This window comes from Penicillium atrosanguineum, assembly GCF_028827265.1.
Source record: "Penicillium atrosanguineum strain IBT 20685 chromosome Unknown utg000001l_segment0_segment0, whole genome shotgun sequence".
In the NCBI taxonomy this organism is placed as follows: domain Eukaryota; kingdom Fungi; phylum Ascomycota; class Eurotiomycetes; order Eurotiales; family Aspergillaceae; genus Penicillium; species Penicillium atrosanguineum.
The window spans coordinates 507973-525794 of NW_026623133.1; the positions used below are offsets into that span (position 1 = coordinate 507973).

Genomic DNA, 17822 nt, shown 5'->3' on the forward strand with positions numbered 1-17822 from the left:
ACTTGCGTCTGCAACTGAACGCATTCTACTTCCTATTCCTCTCTTACCCTTGACCATTCCCCTTCCCCTTCCCTGCTCTTCCCTGGTCCTTCCCTCCCTTTCGACTTGTGCACTTTTACCCTTTCCACAACAGGGATCCGCTATGCTGCCCCCAAGTGCAGAACCGAGAGCCAGTGGTCCCCTTTTGTGAACGAGCATCCCCGCCTAATCCAGAACTTCCCTGTGGGACTCACCTTTCGTATTCCTGCCGGTGCCCCGATGCAACCACTCGTGCTTCATCCTCCGAGCCTCGCCACCGCCCAGTTCGGTCAGCCCCGGTTCAACTCTGGCCCAGAGCGGCTTCCGTTGAATCGTCCTTGGTCTAATGCTCGAGGGTGCAGCCCTAGGGCTTCTGTCCCCCGTCAATCTATGTCTGGCTCTCCTCCTGCTGAGCTGCCCTCGGTGACATCCGGAGAGCCAAAGCCGGCTTATCCACTATCTTCCCCGACAGTCGTGACGACCAAGGAACCGGCCTCATCGTCTGCTGCTGTCGTTCCTGCTCCATTGGTTCAAAACGAACCTCAGCCCGCACAGCTTCCGCCTAGATATGGCGAGCAAACTGCCCCGGAATATGTGGATTCCCCAAGACCCCTGCCCGGGTCCCCTCCATACCCATTATCAACATTGGAATCTTCAGTCCCGGGCCCAGCGACTCGCTCATTAGCGCAAAAATCGACACGCCGGACTAAGGCTCATGTAGCTTCAGCATGTGTAAACTGCAAGAAGAAGCATCTTGGATGTGACCCAGCACGTCCATGTCGACGATGTGTTCTGGCGGGGAAAGCAGTAAGTAACCATTTCCCCTTCAATACGGGAAGTATACAGGAAGTTGACTAGGAAAAGTCATCATGTGTGGACGTCACTCACAAGAAGCGAGGACGACCACCGCTGAAAGCAGAGGACTCGTCTCTCCGACCATATACATCACACATGGAACATCCAGCCATTTCAGCAGAGATTCAACCATCGGCGGCCCCTCAACGAAACATTATGCATCGAGCCACATCTTCTCGGGAACTTCGACCGATGACCGATCTTCAAGGAATAGACGAGCCAGGACAAGTAACCGCAGCGATGCAGATACCTAGAGGCCAGCCACATAGATGGTCTGCGTCTGTGTTTCCGCTCACTCGGCCGATTGACCCTTCGACGATGCCAACCCAGGCAGGAAGGCGACCATTCTCTGCATCTGGCCCACCGACATACGGAGCACCACCTCATCCACCTCCTGCTTTCGTGCCGACTTCTAGTGGATTTAATCCGGTTTTTAGAGCCGGAGTCATGCCTCCAAGGATGGAACGTCGATTTGCACAATACCCAAGTCCTACTCTGCCCCCGCCTACATCTCCTCCGCAACATATCCCAGCCAGTGTTCCATACAGCCCTTACGAGACCCCTGGACCTGCAATGCATCAACCGATGAGCGACCCCAGAGTTCCCCACGGACCACGCGAGTTATATCTCGAATCCCCGCTCCGACTTCCTCCTATTCATCAAGCAACCGCGAGTCCAGGCCCAGCTCATCATCACGCGCATCGCCTCAGTGATCCATATCCAGCAACCTGGACATCTGCTCGAGAAGACGCCAACCGAGAGCCGCGCTCACCGGGCCTTCTCCACCGGCCAACGGGCTCTATTTTCTCGCATTCCACACCCCACTTACATCAACGCTCGTCTTCCCAGACAGGCCCGCTCGATCCAGTTCCCCGACATCTCGGACCCGTCGAACTCCCATCTCCCGTGACATTACATCAGTCTCCTCCAACAGGAGCACGAGATACACTCCTGAGCACGGAAGCCGAGAACCAGGAGCCCAGACCCATCAAACGGCGCAAGATGGCGCTCGACGATATGGTCAACGGCTAGCAACATGTTCTTTTTTTTTCCGTTTTGCTCTTTTATTTGGAAATTGTCGATCAACATACTAGCAGCCCCGGAGGCTCCTTGTATTGTATAATGCGCAACCCCCTGTAGCAGGGTCTACAGTACAGATACCCCCTATCCCGCATGGCGAGTACAGGTCAGTGCAGCAGGAAGCACCATCTGTGATTCGATTTGATCTGGGATCAAAGTTGATTATTTGGACGGATTATGCGACGTCGAACGTTCTGAGTTCATGTCGGACGTTTACCCAGAAGTATGCGATTTGTTTTCTTTTCTTTTGTCTCGGTTATGCTGCACATGGAACGGATGGGCGTTTCGTTTACATTTCTTTTGTCGGTTTCTCTTTCTCTTCTTTTCTCGCGAGTACCCCTTACAGTTATATCATACATGGCATGGCGTTTGGCGGAGTGGAAGGGGGCGGGCTCGCGTTTTCTTTTTTTTTTTTTTTTTTTACTATGTTTTTGTTTCCTTTGTTTAAAAATGAGCATGCATTTGAATTTATGATACTCGGCAGAATGGAGTATCATTGTATATCAGCTGTACATCTCGGAATGTGCTGATTGTCGCCTATTGGCTTTTAATGTTCGCTTCGTTACCCTGCGCTACGGCGTCTAGAGCGAAACATTGTCTCAGAAATAATTAATGGAATGATCATCTCACAGATCATCAATGCATATGGCATAATACATAATGCACTTGGACAGAATCGTATTGAGGCATATTAGAAGTATGTGCATGAGTGTATTGAATAAGGTATCACCGCATAAAAAGCCAAATCTAGAAAAACAACCACTGGCCGCAGCGCTGTAACTTGCCCACCCACCCCTTGCGGCTAGGCTCCTGCTCCAGCTCACGAGGATAGGGCGTGTCTTCTAGACCTCCATCATAGCGATCCGTGCGCAGATCCATCTCAGACGTACGGACGAACTTGGTGCGCTTGATCAATTTCCACCCTACGAACATGACAACCATGATCGGGATCTCGATATAATATGAGACAAAGGAAACAGCCTTGAAATGCGGGCTAAAGCATTCCCAGCCCTGCACGAGGACCAGGACAATGTTCAGACCCACGGCGAAAATGGGACCGTAGGGATATGTCCAGTTCTTGAATGGGAGCAGATGTTCAATACCCTGTTCGCGAACAGCCGCCCGGAATCGCAGGGATGCGAGGCCAATGCAGATCCAGGACAGCTGGTTGGAGACACCAACGATATTCTGCAGCCACGACCAAAGTGCACCGGCGCCAATGTAACTGGCGCCGAAACACAGACCGCTAATGACAGATGTGGCCAGGACCGCGATCCAGGGCACCTGGAAGCGGTTCAAATTGCCGAAGAAGCGGGGCGCATAGCCTTCCACGGCGAGGGTGTAGAGGAGGCGAGATCCGGCGAATAGGGCGTGATTGGCGGCGGAGATTACCGAGGTCATGATCACGGCGTTGATAAAGCTACCGGCGACGGCACTACCGGCCTCTGTGAAGACGATGGTGAAGGGGCTGACGCGCGTATCGCCATTGGAGAGGTTGGGGTAGTTGTAGGGGACGTTCAAGCCGACCAAAAGGATGGAAAGCAGGTAGAACAGCACGATACGCCAAAAGACGTTGCGCACAACCTTGGGCAGGTTCTTGGCGGGATCTTTGGTTTCACCGGCAGTGATGGCGATGGACTCGGTGCCACCGTACGCAAACGAGGCTGTTACGAAAACCGAAGCAAATCCACCGATACCTCCGACAAAAGGTGCGTCTCCGATGTGCCAATATTTAGCACCGATGTATTCGTGTTTGGTGTTGCCGCCGCAGTTGACCACAATACCCAGAATGATGAAAATAATAATGGTGATCACTTTCAGTAAGCTGAGCCAGTACTCGACTTCACCGTAGACGCGCACGGAGAGCATATTCAAGGCAATGACCACAATCAAGAAGATCAAGCTGATCGCCCAACCGGGGAAATTGTTCGTCCAAAATTCCAGTAATAATTGTAAGGCAATAATATCGGACGCAGTTGACACAGCATCGTTAAACCAGTAGTTCCAAGTCAACGCAAACCCGAGAGCATCGTCGACAAAACGACTAAGAACAAAGTTAGTAAAGTGCCACCCCGAAAGAGTCAACGTTGCATCGGCAATGATCTGCACTCACCCCGCAAAAGTACAGAACGAACCAGCGACCGGAATGAAGGCCGCCATCTCGCCGAGACTCAGCATTGTGATGAAAACAATGCCACCGCAGATAGCATAGGCGATTAGTGTCGACGCAGGGCCGCCCTTGGCGATGGATTCACCAGTCCCCAGGAATAGACCAGTTCCGATGGTACCGCCAATGGCAATCATCTGCACTTGACGCGCCGACAGGCGACGAGCCAACTTGTCGGCATTGACGAAGGGGTTGGACGCGACATCGCCAACATAGTCCTGAACGCCCGCCTTGGAATCCTTCTGTTTCTCAGAATCAAAGGCCATCATGAATAGAGTAACCTTGACCGAGGAATAGAAAGAGACCTCTTGTTAAAAGAGGGGAAGCTGCAAAGTAGCATTAGTACAATGTCCGACATGGTTGACATGGTTGACATAGTGCCATGAAGGGAAGGAACGCACAGCCCTAAGATCTCGTGACCAGCACGTGGCTTTACCCCGGATTCAGAGATCGGACGGATATGACAGCTTCTATGCCCGCACGGGTTTCAGTTTGGAATGTGGACGAGAGAATCATTTTAAGATCTTCCAGAACAAGTCACTTGAAGAGCATGCAATTCCTACGATGGCGTGATTGAGCACGAATATCACTGGATCGCAGTTTCGCGGTTGGGCCCGCACGCGATGACTTGAGAAAAATTCGACCGTCTCCACTCGTGCCTCTCTTCGAGGCAAAGCTGAAGATTTCCATGCCCCGATCGGGAAGGTCTGGTACGGTTCGGCAATGACAGGGGCCGATAGCTTGTTTGCACTCCCCAGGTGATTGGTAATTGGAAATTCTTCGATCGTCTACGTGATGGAACATTGAAGTAGAGAGACATAAAGAAGCTGGGATAATATCGCTATATACTCATGCACAATGAAATCAATGCTTTTACTGGCTTCGCTAGCACATAATCGGAACGCCCATACCTTGTAGTGATGCACATTAGTCCAGCAATCCACTGGCCAAAGCCTCCAGATCTGCGAGTGTCTCGATTTGAGGCTCTGCCTTCTTGGCCTTCTTGCTCTTCTTGCTCTTGCCCTCGTCCTCGTCGCTGCTGGCGTCGGCAAAGGTGACGCGCGGCTTCTTGCTGGCCCGGGGCTCTTCCGCCTCGGAGCCCGAATCGGATCCTGGAATCTCGAAGGGCACATGAGGCAGACCCTGAATACCGGATTCTTCCTCGGCCTCCTCCTCGGCAAGGGCACGATCGCGTGCCTTGCGCTTCTCCTTCTTCTCGCGCTTCTTCTCGCGCACGAGCGCCTTGTCGTCGATATCGGCACGGCGAGTACGTTCGGTCTCCTCCTCCACAAAGCGCTGGCGCTGGGTATTGGCATCGCCACGGGCCTTGAACGCCTCCTCGTCCTCCATCTCGTAGATCTCGTGAGCAACACCATCGTCGTCGTACACCAGCTTGGTACCCTTGCCCTTGAACTTGAGCAACTTCTTCTTTGACTTGAGGAGCTTCTCGCGACGCTTGGAGTCGATGACCAGCGGCTCCTGGCCGTCGATCTGTACCATCCTGGTTGGCTTCGCATCCTCGACAGACTCGTCCGAGTCAGAATCGCTCTGGCGGCCGAGGTTCTCGTCACCTGCAACGAAGCGTCGCTTAACGGATAGGAAGTCGGCATCCTCGTCGGCGTCTTCGCCAGCGCCGTTGTCGGCTCCCATTGCAACCACGGTGCCGTCGTCGTTGATGAGCTTGTGGTAGTGATCCGCCAGAACGTCCTGGTTTCGTCGCTCAAACATGCGGTCGTACCGGGTCCGCACCTGGTTCTCATCCTTCTTCTCCTTCTTCTTGCCTTCGCCCTCCGCACCCGAGTCCTCATCGCTGGAGAGGTGAGCCATCTTCCAAGAAGCATTCTTGCGCTCCTTGGTATCGTCTCCCTTGATGAACTTGATGCGAGGAGCACCGGGAAGACCCAAACTACCCGCTAAGTCTTCCAGCTTGAGCTCCTTGATATTAAAGATCGTCTTGTCAGGCTGCACGAAGCATGATTTGACGTATGAGATGAAAGCTTTTTGACCCAGATACTTCAGCTCTGGATCCTTGAAACACATATTTTGCAGCTGATTCTTGATGCTGCTCTGCTTGCTCGCCTTGATATTAATCTTTTCGATCGGCACCTTCTTCTGTTCAAGTCGGCTCAACATGCCCTTCTCCTCACTGGGGTCAAGGAACAGCACCGCTCTGCCGACACGCTCGTAACGAGCAGTGCGTCCTACGCGGTGAATGTAGGTATCGGCATCTTCGGGACAGTCCATTTGAATGACCCAGTCCACGGCAGGGAAATCCAAACCACGAGCCGCAACATCGGTAGCGAAGAGCACTGAATGCTGAGACTGGGAGAACTTCGTTGTAATATCAAGTCGGCCTCCTTGCTTCTGTCGGCCGTGAAGATGCATCAGGGGAATACCGGGCTGCAGGTGTCGGAATGACTCGTAGACAAACCGGACCTGCTTTCCTGAGGCCATGAAAACAACAGTCTTGGACTTGAGATTGCTGCGGATGAAGCTCCACAGTGTATCGAGCTTGGAGGCGAGCGGGGTGACGACGTAGTGTTGTTTGAGAGTCGACGGGGTGGCCGAGGCGGCTGATTCGTGAACAGCGATGTATTCGGGTTCCTTCAGACTGAGACGCGCCAGGTCAGAGACCTTTTTCGTCTGCGTAGCACTGAACAACATGGTCTGGCGCTCCTTGGGAAGGTGATCGACAATCGCATCCACAGTCTTCTGGAATCCCATATCGAGAATTCTGTCGGCTTCATCGAAAACAAGCATCTGCAGGTTGTGTGTCTCGAACATGGCAGTCTGATCCAGATGCTGCAACATGCGACCCGGAGTGCAGACCAGAATGTTCATGCGACCCAGTCGATCTTGTTCCTCCCGCAGACTCTTTCCACCGATAACCAGACCGGCGGAGAAGGCATGGTAACGACCAACTTTGCGCAACACCTCGAAAATCTGGATCGCCAATTCGCGTGTCGGGGAGAGGATGAGTGCTCCCAAGCCATCGAGTTCGGTTGTCTGCCGACGGTATAGATTTTCGAGCACGGGAATGATGAAGGCCAAGGTTTTTCCCGATCCAGTTTTCGCAGCACCCAAGATGTCGCGGCCCTTGAGCGAATGAACAATAGCGCGCTGCTGAATATCCGTCAGGGTCTTGAAGTGCGAGGCCGCGAGGCCCTTTTGGGTGGGCTCGGAGAGTGGGAGATCGGAGAAGTTCTTGACGGTCGCCTTCAAGTCGAGATCTTCGACGCGTTGAATGAGCGAGGAGAGTGTGTCCTCGCCACGCTTTCGCTTGAGGGTCCTACCAGAGTCATGATGAGTTTTCGGAGCTTTTCCGCGAGACGTCCGGGCAGGGGCCATGATGCTATGGTTCGTGGAGTTCTTATCGTCGGCGAAGCCAAACGGCGCAGCTTTTTTTTCTTGATGAGTCAGCTAGCGATAAGCGCTTATCAGTGGAAACACTCTCAGAGCATAAAAGTACGGCAAACACTTAGTCCGATGGTTGCAAAGTAGTTGTAGCGTCATGAGGACAATAGTCAAAAGTGTAATGTTTCGATTTATCTCACAATAATGAGATCTGTATCATCTCATGACATGGTAGACCATGTACAATGAAATTAACGCCAAGCAGGTCTTAGAATGACTCAGCCACTGATAACGAGCTTATCTGCGAGTCGGCGACAGCGACTGCTTGTCACTTCCTCATGGCGGACGACGATCAGGACATTTTCGACTCGCTCGAGCGCGAAGCCTCGGAATTCACCAAAGTGTGTCACCTTTTCGTTCTACTGTGCGACTCTGCTAACGCGCAATTTCAGGATGCGGAGATCGACCGCATTCGCAAGGCCTTCTCTCTGGACTCGTAAGTCTCCTTCAATTTTCCCGAGGCCATGTACTAACGCGATGCAAATAGCTACGCCGTGCTAGATCTACAGCCCGGCGTGGCAGAGAAAGACATTAAGATGCAATACCGCAAGAAATCACTCCTCATCCATCCGGATAAAACCAAGAACCCAGCCGCCCCCGATGCATTCGACCGTCTTGCCAAAGCCCAGACGGCCCTATTGGACGAGAAGCAGCGTACCTACCTCGACGAATGTATTGCAGACGCACGAAGACTATTAATCCGCGAGCACAAGTATAATTTGGACTCACCGGAGCTTAAAACCGAGGAATTCAAGGTGGAATGGCGAGCCAAGACCATTCACGTGCTCCTGGAAGAAGAGGCGCGACGACGGAGACAGGCAAAGGCGCGCCTGCAGGAAGAAGGACGAGAAGCGCGCAAGGAAGAAGAAGAGCTGGACGCGCGGAAACGAAAGCGCGACAATGATAAGGCCTGGGAGGAGAGTCGCGAAGAGCGCATTGGGACTTGGCGGGATTTTCAGAAGGGGCGCAAACCTGGTGACGAGAAAAAGAAAAAAAAGAAGATGAAGGTGCTGGGATAAGCATCTCTGCCATTAGGAATATAGTCGCATTCATAACTAGCCCACAGCCCACTATAGCTCATACGCTATCTAGGACTTCACTTATCATACAACCGTCGGCGGTCCATGCACTTCTCCGACACTCCGATAAGCGCAGGGAATATCTAGAAGATTCGATGCAGCTACGCAGGAGACCGCCCTGATTTCAATGCCCATGTAAATCAGAATACTAATAGATCAGGCAGCTAATTTCCGTGGAAACCATAGACCGTGTTCGTACTGCCCTCCCCACATGGGATTAGATCATTCTGGATTGCCCGAACACCGAGAAACCCACTCTCCCCGCCTTCACCTCCGTCCTTTCTTCCTAGATCCCACCACTATCCACAATGGCCGAGTCTATGGCTTCCGAAGAAAGGCCGTCCGAGCCTGCCATCGCTCAATCGATTTCGCGCGCACTAGAGCACCTCCGCCCGTTTCCTCCGATCGACCCAGCCCACCGCGGGGTTGAGCAACCATCTCACCTGACCAGCTCAACAGCACCGGCGCAGCAGAATGGATCGCAAGCACACAATAGCAATGGACTCACCAGCGCAGCGATCCCTCCACTCGCCACTGTCATCGAGCGCATCCATGCCCGCGTCCACGCTTTCCTGAACGAGTCCCACCCGGCCGACTCACTCCTCGCCTCGGTCCAGAAGCAAACACGAATCTCCCTAGATGTGGTCATCAAGTCCCTCTCCGAATACAAATTATCCGAAATGTCGCTCTCCTATAATGGCGGCAAAGACTGCCTTGTTCTTCTGATCCTCTTCCTGGCCGGTCTGCACCCGTACTCCGCGCACAAGCATACAGACCACAAGACAATCACCGAGACAAGCACCGGCCCCGCAAGAGAAGAAGTGATTCCCTCCATCTACGCTCTCCCCCCGGACCCGTTCCCCTCCGTTGAAGAATTCGTCGTCTCCTCCGCCCAAGCATATCATCTCTCCATAACGAAATACACAACTAGCCCTCCAAAGACTACAATTCGCACCGTCTTTGATGATTATCTCCAGCGACACCCGGATATCAAAGCGATATTCGTGGGAATACGACGGACGGACCCGCATGGAGCGAAGCTGACGCATTTCGACCGGACAGATCACGGGTGGCCTGATTTCATGCGCATTCACCCGATGATCGATTGGCACTATGCGGAGATCTGGGCGTTTATCCGACATTTGGATCTTGAGTTCTGCGATCTTTATCGACAGGGCTATACCAGTCTGGGAGGGACTTCGGATACCAAGCCGAATCCGAAACTAAGGAAGGAGGGCGGAAGTGATGCGGAATATCTGCCGGCGTATGAGCTGACGGAGGATGTGGAGGAGAGACTTGGTCGGTATTGATTGTTGGAGACTGTATAGATGGAAACTCCCCAATTTGGCGATTTGTCATTAGATTGTGCTTACTGGATACCTATACTGGACCTGCCGTGGATTTCAATTGAGGATATCATATTTTAGACTGCGCAACCTCGCAACGGCGAGGGCGTTTTCGAGCGAATTGAAAAAAAAAAAAAAGAAACATGCATCCCGAACAAATACTGCAGAAGACATATTTCACCTTATAGCTGCAACGATGAACAGAATGACAAGAACAAAGTAAACAACATTTTCATCAACTCTGTGGTTAATAAAGATAAGGACGGAATGTTGAGAAAAATATCTCAAAGGACATTTTCAAAAAGCGGTAGAAAACGTGTAAGAAAACATGAATTGCAAGAAATACTTGGGAGTATATTCTGCGGATGATAATGGATGTCACGAATCGAAGATGGAGGATTGCTCTCAGTAGGCATCTACTGAAGCTTCACGTGAATGAGATGAGTACTCATTCTCGTCAAATGCGTTGGTCGAGTTAGGTGCAAGAACGTGTACACGAGCGTGGAGTAGGTAAATCGAACTCCATTCGCGAGCGCATAGGAGATACCGAGGCGGTCTTGATGCTCCCCTTGCGTGAGGTGGTCAGGTAAGAACGAGGCCCACCGGAGGGAGATCTCGGCATAGCCGTCTTGGACGAGCCACCAGAAATGTCAGTCATGGAACGGCGAGCCTTGCATTGGCGCCCACGGTACACAGGGGTATTTTCGATGGCACTCATGCTGCTGGGTGACAGAGACTTGTTGCCGGAGGCATTCTTCATTAGGGCATACCTGTGTAATTTGGTCAGAATATGCTACGAAAGTCAAGGGAGCATCTGCTGTACTAACGTGGGAGAGATTGAAGATGCCGGAGTCCAGTTTGAGCCAAGCCCAGCAGGAGAAGTGAAGCTGCCCTGAGAATTTGGCGTAAAGTGGGAGCTATTCGGCTGGTTATGCGGCGCCGAGGGCGATGGGGTAGACCCCTGCACAACCTCCACCGAGTAGTTGTATTCACCAGTACGGTAGGCGCGGCGCTCGTTACTCTGTTGCTTCAGCATTTTTTGGGCCTTAGTGTCTGCGAAACGCAACAACAACTTCACACCGTTGTCCTTCACGGTGATGTTATGGAACTGGTCCAGTACCCGCTCGGCGATGTCACGGCTTTCAAAACTGTAGACGAACCCGAGATCAGCATAAGTTCAGTAGAGTCAGACCTGAAGATTTTTTTTACCGAGCGAAGCCCACCTCCTTGCTCACGCCTGTCTTCTCATCGCGGCTGATCTTCTCTGACACGACACGGTATGGCTCGAAGTGGCGGCGCAAGTCCTTTGGGAATGTCAGTAATCATCAATGATTACGAGGCAAGGATTGGGTCTTACAGCCTCAGTCCAGTCAATGGGAATGTTGGTACAGTAGATGTTAGTAGACGAGCTGTCTTCCAAATCTTTGAGACGAGAGTTGCGAGACTTCTGGGCGAAGCTGGCCTGGTAACCGAGGTAGAAAAATCCACGAATGCAGTTCTCACATGACTCGAAGTTGAAGAATTGGACGAATCCGAAGCTACAACTGTGATTAGTATTAGGAGCGCAATATATGGATCATCATACCCCTTGCAAAGACCTGAGTCTAGATCGACGATTGCTTTGCAGCGTTCAATTTTACCAAAGCGAACGGCATAAGAGTGCAGCATATCATCAGTTGTCTCTGGGAGAAATCCGCGAATGTAGACATTTGTGATGCCCTCACGATTTTCCAGGCATTTAGCGAGTGTCAGCTCGGACGGGTTGGTCCACATGGCCGGCACTGCACGGGGGATTGCGGGCTCTTGTTGTGTCAAAGCTTCCAGGTCTTGGAACATGTACCCATTCGTAGTTTTCATCATCTGGAACGGCAGCGAGAGCGAGCCGAGCTGCGGGAACAGGCCCCCATAGGTGTACCCCGGGAGAGAAGTAGCATCGATTGTGGATTGCAGAGGCGTGGGATAGTATTGCATAGGTCCGATATTCTCCGATCTCTGTGCATCGACAGGTGTCCATGCACTTTGCTTGGAGGTGGAGACATCCTGCGTATCGTAGTTCATCACGTAGGGCCATCCAGGGTAAGTCCCTGGCACTATGGAGTTGAGGTTGGTGTAACCACTGGATGAGAAATAGGGATATTGAACCATCTGATCAGTTTGTCCCGGAACAGACCCTGTCATGAGCTGGGTCATCTGGGGCACGCCATTGAACACGGAAGAATTAGGCAGTAGAAAAAATGGACTGGTATATGGCGTACGGTTACCAGCCGACCAGTCTAAGCTGTTGTTCATTGGGGTCGTGGGCGCAGTGCTCTTCGAGGGAAACCTGGAACGATGGTTTGAGACTTGGTACAAGCGAGGCCCGATGCCGTTAGTGTCGCTGGTTGAGACAGCCCCATTGAGGGAGAAGACAGACCCGTAAGGCGAGCGAGGGTCATACTGGCTGGAGCTTTGGCCAGAGCTCGAGGTGCTTTTTTGTTGAGCTTGATGCTGCATCTTGTACTTCGTCGCCGAAACTGACACATGTTAGCCTTGCTCATGGATCGCATCGGCCAACAATGGTCACAGCAGAACAAAACCAGGCAAGAATTCTGTGTCTGAATAGATAGCAAGTAACCAAGCCGCTCGAACTCTTCTTGTGTCCAGTAGAGAGCCCATTGTAGGAGATGAAATGCATACCTTGTACACAAGGGGGAGTTCTATCAGCCCAGGCTGATTGATCCGGCCCGATTGATGAGTGACTAGATGCGGGTTATTCAAAATCGCTCAAAGTGGTTAGGTATGTAACTGACAGCCGCAGAATAGAAGCCCACAAGAGAGGATGTGCAAATCAATGACTCCGGGGGGTAATCAAACAAAACTGAAACGAAGAAACTTTTGCCAGAGCCTGAAGGGGAAAACAGGTAAACTGGGGTATTGAAGCCGGGTGAAGATAACTCAGCCGACAAGACAAGGCATGAGATGGATGGACAGGAGAAAAGAGATGAATAGGAGAAATGATAAAGTGGCGAGGGCGGATGTTGGGAGGGAAAGAGCGCACCTGCCGCGAGACAGCAGGAGCGATGTCGTGATTGCGACGCGATGAGAGAAGGGATGAGCTCAATGAGTGATGCACAAGGGAAACAGATACATTGTAACAGGTTGAGATGAATGGGATAGGAAACGGGTGAGAATGAGGTTGATGAGAAGTGAATAATTGGAACATCGCGAAGCGAGGTCATATAAAGCATAGACGACCCGCAATGCATTGTACGGCGCCAAACAGTGATATCTTATTGCGTGCATTAGATGATTTAAATTCTTTTTCATGGGAGAAAAGTAAAGTTTGCTTATTCCGACAAATATATATGACAAGTAGCCTGTCGGAGACAATGGGGAATCACAATAGATGTTTATGGCGCATGTTGGAAACATGGAGTAGTTACTCAGACTTGCTCTGCAGCCATTGATAGACAACAGAGAAATCCTTGCCACGATGAGCCTCTTCCACAGCATTGTAAACATTGCGTGCTTCGTCGCCGAGGGCCAAAGTAGCACCAGCCTGGTCAGCTGCCTCGAGAGCCAGGCGTAGATCCTTGTTCATCAGACTTACTCCAAATCCGCCTTCGTAGCCGCGCGATGCCGGTGCAGTCTCGACCACCCCAGGAACGGGATTATTGACCTCCGAAGGCCAGCAGCGACCGGTCGATGAGTTGATCAGGTCAGCTAGCGCCTTGGGGTCCAGCCCCCAGCGGATACCAAGGTTCATGGCTTCAGCAGTAGCAATGTTGTTAATTGCCAGCATGTAGTTGTTAGCGAGCTTGCCGGAGACTCCGGAGCCTGGCTCTCCGAGATGCCATGCTTTCTTGCCCATGTGAGCCAGGACTCCTCGGATACGCTCGAGGAACTCTTCCGACTGAGAAGAAGCGCCGAACATGAAAGACAAAGTACCTGCCCGAGCACCGACCACACCACCCGAGACTGGCGCATCCACGAATCGGCCAGCTTGCGTAGTGTGTATCGCATTAGCAATGTCCTTGGATGTCACAGGGTCAATGGTTGATGTGTCGATAAACAGACGTTCTTCTTCGAGCACTGGAAGCTTGCCCTCCTTGAGAATGGAATGGAACACATCAATGACGTGTTGTGACTCGGGTAGACTAGTGATCATGACAGTCTAAATCAAGGGCGATCATTAGTTATTGTTCCAGTAATACTGATGCTGCAATGCACGCGGGCGGCGAGATGGTGCCACCCAAGTACTTTTTGGTCGAGCATAATACTTACCGACTTCTCTGCAACTTCACGCGCATTCTGGGCAATCTCAACGCGGTTCTCATTGGGACTGTGAGCGGTCTCTTGGGCTTCCGCGACAAAGCGCTTGGCGGCTTCTTCGTTGACATCACGGATAACCAGAGTGTCGGCTGCGGGGATCTTGGCGCGTAGGTTCTTGGCCATGTTGTAGCCTGCACGAGATTAACATCGTGATGACTTCAGGCTTCAATCTGCACATACCCATCTGTCCCAGACCGACAAACCCCCATGTTGCGTCGCGGTGCAGTGTTGTTGAAAAAGCTCGAGTCAATTGCGCCGAGCTTGTAGTGGACGGCCAGCGTCGGAGGTACCCCGGATTGCGGAGAAGAGCCGCCCGGGGTAGAGAGTATGCAATTCGGGCACTCATCGCGAAGTTGAGGGAGAATCAAGTTTCACGATTGGTATGGGGAGCTTTTCAAACACAAGAAATGAGTAAATGCACACGACCTCGGGGGTCGGGGGGAGGGGCATTTATGAGGTGCACGAAGGCCGTGGCTTTCCGAGCCCGAGGGACACAGGGGTCTCGGTGCTCGGTAGCGGGGAAATGGGGATGAAGTCACGTGTATTGTATAGCATCGTCATTCTTGTTCTCTACTCTAGTCTACTGGACAAGACAAGATGCAGATCGTGGGATATACCGAAAAGACCTTAGATGAATTTTGACAGAAAAAAGCCCGGCATGAAAAGTGCCGACATGAACCAAAGACCGTGAAATGCAATAAACTGTGGTAACGCGGTGCTGGTTCTTACTATGTGGTAGCATATCGGCAATATCACTGTACTTATTCTAGCTCGATTCCACCCCACGAGAAAGCCAGAGAGTCATTTATTTTGCTCATAATCTCCAAACTGGATATACAGCTTAATGTGAGCTGTAGCCCCTGGTCATGTTTCTGCAGAATCTGCAGCCTAGAAGAAAATTGGAACACTAATCATTTTTCTCTCAATTTGAGTGGGCCGATCGATTTTCGATCTCGATCGAGAATGATCGTTCCTAAGGCTTGTGTGCTTGCCGACTACGCAACTAACACCACATTTGCATTCGTGAATATAATATTCTTGACTCATCCACCATGCTCGATAGTAGTTTTGATTGATGGGGGCTTTTTACCCTGAGATCCTAGTCATTCCGTTTCAAAGATTTGAAATTCTGGAAGAGCGTCTTTATTTAAATACAATAAGGCTTTCAAGGCCTAGGGGCCATGGCCAGGCTGGTGTGCTTAGTCAGTAGCTTAAAGCGCCCGTCACGGATTGGAGCGAATCCACTATTGTCCATCGAACCAGACTTACAACTAGTCGCTCGATCGACTGTTCACGCAGCACGCAATGGTGACCCTACGAAAGAACGGTTTGCCATCGTCGTGTGAGCCGTGTCGGAAGTCTAAGCTGCGCTGTGACCATCAATTTCCCATATGTGGGCGATGCGCTCGTACGAACAAGCCAGACCGATGTGTCTATCAGCCTTCTCCAGCAACGAGTTCTAGATCCGTCAACAGATCAACGGTATTACATTCTAAAGATCGATCACGCGTTTCGTGTCGCGACGTGACCCCGCTGGAATCGAGCCGTGAGAGTCGGCCAGCCCCAAAGCGGAGGTTACAGCAGTCTGAATACCTTGGAATGACGAGTCACTTTGCGCTTTTCAAAGAGAGTACTGATCAACTGGGCATCTCAAATATTCAAGATATACAAAGCAATATTGAAGTAGCTCAAGGTCCCAGCTCAAGTGCAATGGTCGAACACGAGGACATACGACAGGGTGCAGACCTTCTCCGACTTTTGAGAGACCTCCCGGTATATCGGAGGATCGTGGCATCGCGGCTTGACTCGACGCAGGACTGTGATGCTCTGGGTGGGCCGGTAGTGAATCAGGTTTTCCAATCACTGCAGGAACTATCAGATGTACACTTACTCGCTGATGACGCCTTGTTCCGTCGTTCTCTCGAAATATTTCATATGTTCTCAAGTCCAGTCCCCTTACATTCTTCGCTGACATTTGCGGAGTTTATGTCGTCTATGTCTTGCAGATGGGAGATTGTCGGTCTGGCTTTCGCTTTCGTGGGTGCCGGCACTGTTCTACCTTGTGATTGGGAGTCGGTATTCCAGTTTGAGGGCAAGCCGGTCATCCCTCGGAAAGACATGGGGCGTTTGGCATTATCAGCAACCGAGACATGCTTGAAGTTCTGCAATGAAGCTGGCGTATTGAACGATGTCGTCAGTTGGCTAACTTGTGAACACACCTACCTCACCACTCTCATTCACGGAGATCGAGGCAAGTCATGCAAGCTTTAGCGAAGAAGTGCATCCGCTTACATGTGCATTTATATAGACTACCGTTGTTGGAGAGCGCTAGGGGATCTGTCAACTGTCATCTTCACTTTGGGTCTGAACCAGCCTTCATCCGATGATGACACGCCTTTCTGGCTTTCGGAGACTCGCAAGAGGGTAATGGGGTCTGCTTATAATGTAGACAAGCAATTGGCCACCTTCCTGGGAAGGCCACCACGTCTTAGTTGGCGGTTTTGTAACATCACTTTGCCCTTGGATATCAACTTTAAAGAAGTTGTCGCCGAACCTAGTGTCCGGGATTTGGCGATTAGCAGGCTAGATGCTGACGGCTGGAGCAAAACGAAAAGCAACTCACAAGCAGTCTGGGTCAGGGTTGCTTTGCTGATGGGCCCGGTGCGAGAAAGCATTCTAGAGTTATCACTGAACCAGCAGGTTGAAGATCTCCCAGCAAAGATTGAGTACGGCTTTATTCTCGATTGTATGTTACTATTGCTAAGCTCTCCTCAAGACAGTTATTGCAGCAGTCTGATCAAGTCTGGTCGAAGCTCCCACCCTTCATTCAGCGATTGCATGATCCATCCGAAGTCCCAGGCGTTGAAAAAAGTATCTACCTCCAGGTGCATCTGGACTTTATCTTCAATCGATTTCTATTATATCGAATCCTCTCGAAGCGCCTCAATACGTGGAGCCCGGATCTTGTCAAGGTCTCGCATGAGGGTCTAAGCGAGATTCTTTTGCTTGTCGAAAGTCGAATCCGAGCCATGAGAATTTCTGGCGAAATTTCTTGGGTGGTAACTATGCCTTCATTTCTCGCATTCCAGTCTACACCGCTGATCTGTATACAAAAGATATCTTACTTTGGCCTACCAGCAGCCGGGGTCCTTTCAATTGAGCTCATTCGCCGGTCTTCCAATCAGTCCGTGGACACACCCAGCCCCTCAATCGAGTCGACCATGTCATTCTCCCGATCACAGGCTATTCAGGACCTAAGCATTTTTGCATCGTACCTCCAAACAATTATTCAGCCTCACGAAGGCAACTATGATATATGTCAACAGGCCCGGGGGACCATTCGACGCGTTCTAGACTTTGTTCTATCACCTGAAGCCGCTCAGCCAGTTTTTCCGGCCATGCAGTCAAGCGCCACAAACTTACAGACTCCGAACAGCTCCGATGTCGCAGACATTTTCTTGGATTACAACTACTATATCACGCATCTCGATAACTGGCAATTTGAACTACAAAGCAGCTTAGATATGCTCTAATTATAATTTCTGTGGGTGC

At 51.3% G+C, this 17822-nt stretch overlaps 8 protein-coding genes across 8 annotated transcripts; 4 read left to right on the forward strand and 4 right to left on the reverse strand.

Moving 5' to 3' along the window:
- Positions 1-408: 408 nt before the first annotated feature.
- On the forward strand, positions 409-1905 carry sclB (uncharacterized protein; the record flags this gene model as incomplete). Its single annotated transcript, XM_056880238.1, has 2 exons — positions 409-825; positions 883-1905. The coding sequence occupies 2 exons, from the start codon at positions 409-411 to the stop codon at positions 1903-1905; spliced, it is 1440 nt and encodes a 479-aa protein (XP_056745476.1).
- A 795-nt stretch (positions 1906-2700) lies between these two features.
- On the reverse strand, positions 2701-4386 carry N7443_000183 (amino acid permease; the record flags this gene model as incomplete). The annotated part of the gene is made up of 2 exons (XM_056880239.1): positions 2701-3997; positions 4067-4386. 2 exons carry the CDS (start codon positions 4384-4386, stop codon positions 2701-2703), a joined length of 1617 nt encoding a protein of 538 aa, XP_056745477.1.
- A 661-nt stretch (positions 4387-5047) lies between these two features.
- On the reverse strand, positions 5048-7468 carry dbp4 (RNA-dependent ATPase HCA4; the record flags this gene model as incomplete). Its single annotated transcript, XM_056880240.1, has 1 exon — positions 5048-7468. The coding sequence occupies one exon, from the start codon at positions 7466-7468 to the stop codon at positions 5048-5050; it is 2421 nt and encodes an 806-aa protein (XP_056745478.1).
- Positions 7469-7812: 344 nt separating this feature from the next.
- On the forward strand, positions 7813-8553 carry N7443_000185 (uncharacterized protein; the record flags this gene model as incomplete). The annotated part of the gene is made up of 2 exons (XM_056880241.1): positions 7813-7970; positions 8022-8553. 2 exons carry the CDS (start codon positions 7813-7815, stop codon positions 8551-8553), a joined length of 690 nt encoding a protein of 229 aa, XP_056745479.1.
- A 368-nt stretch (positions 8554-8921) lies between these two features.
- N7443_000186 (FAD synthase) lies at positions 8922-9923 on the forward strand (the record flags this gene model as incomplete). The annotated part of the gene is made up of 1 exon (XM_056880242.1): positions 8922-9923. One exon carries the CDS (start codon positions 8922-8924, stop codon positions 9921-9923), a length of 1002 nt encoding a protein of 333 aa, XP_056745480.1.
- Positions 9924-10434: 511 nt separating this feature from the next.
- Positions 10435-12452, reverse strand: N7443_000187 (uncharacterized protein; the record flags this gene model as incomplete). Its single annotated transcript, XM_056880243.1, has 5 exons — positions 10435-10729; positions 10787-11107; positions 11169-11263; positions 11317-11497; positions 11545-12452. 5 exons carry the CDS (start codon positions 12450-12452, stop codon positions 10435-10437), a joined length of 1800 nt encoding a protein of 599 aa, XP_056745481.1.
- Positions 12453-13377: 925 nt separating this feature from the next.
- N7443_000188 (uncharacterized protein) lies at positions 13378-14616 on the reverse strand (the record flags this gene model as incomplete). Its single annotated transcript, XM_056880244.1, has 3 exons — positions 13378-14112; positions 14223-14401; positions 14451-14616. 3 exons carry the CDS (start codon positions 14614-14616, stop codon positions 13378-13380), a joined length of 1080 nt encoding a protein of 359 aa, XP_056745482.1.
- Positions 14617-16562: 1946 nt separating this feature from the next.
- On the forward strand, positions 16563-17803 carry N7443_000189 (fungal specific transcription factor domain-containing protein; the record flags this gene model as incomplete). Its single annotated transcript, XM_056880245.1, has 2 exons — positions 16563-17016; positions 17073-17803. 2 exons carry the CDS (start codon positions 16563-16565, stop codon positions 17801-17803), a joined length of 1185 nt encoding a protein of 394 aa, XP_056745483.1.
- Between the last annotated feature and the right edge of the window lie 19 nt (positions 17804-17822).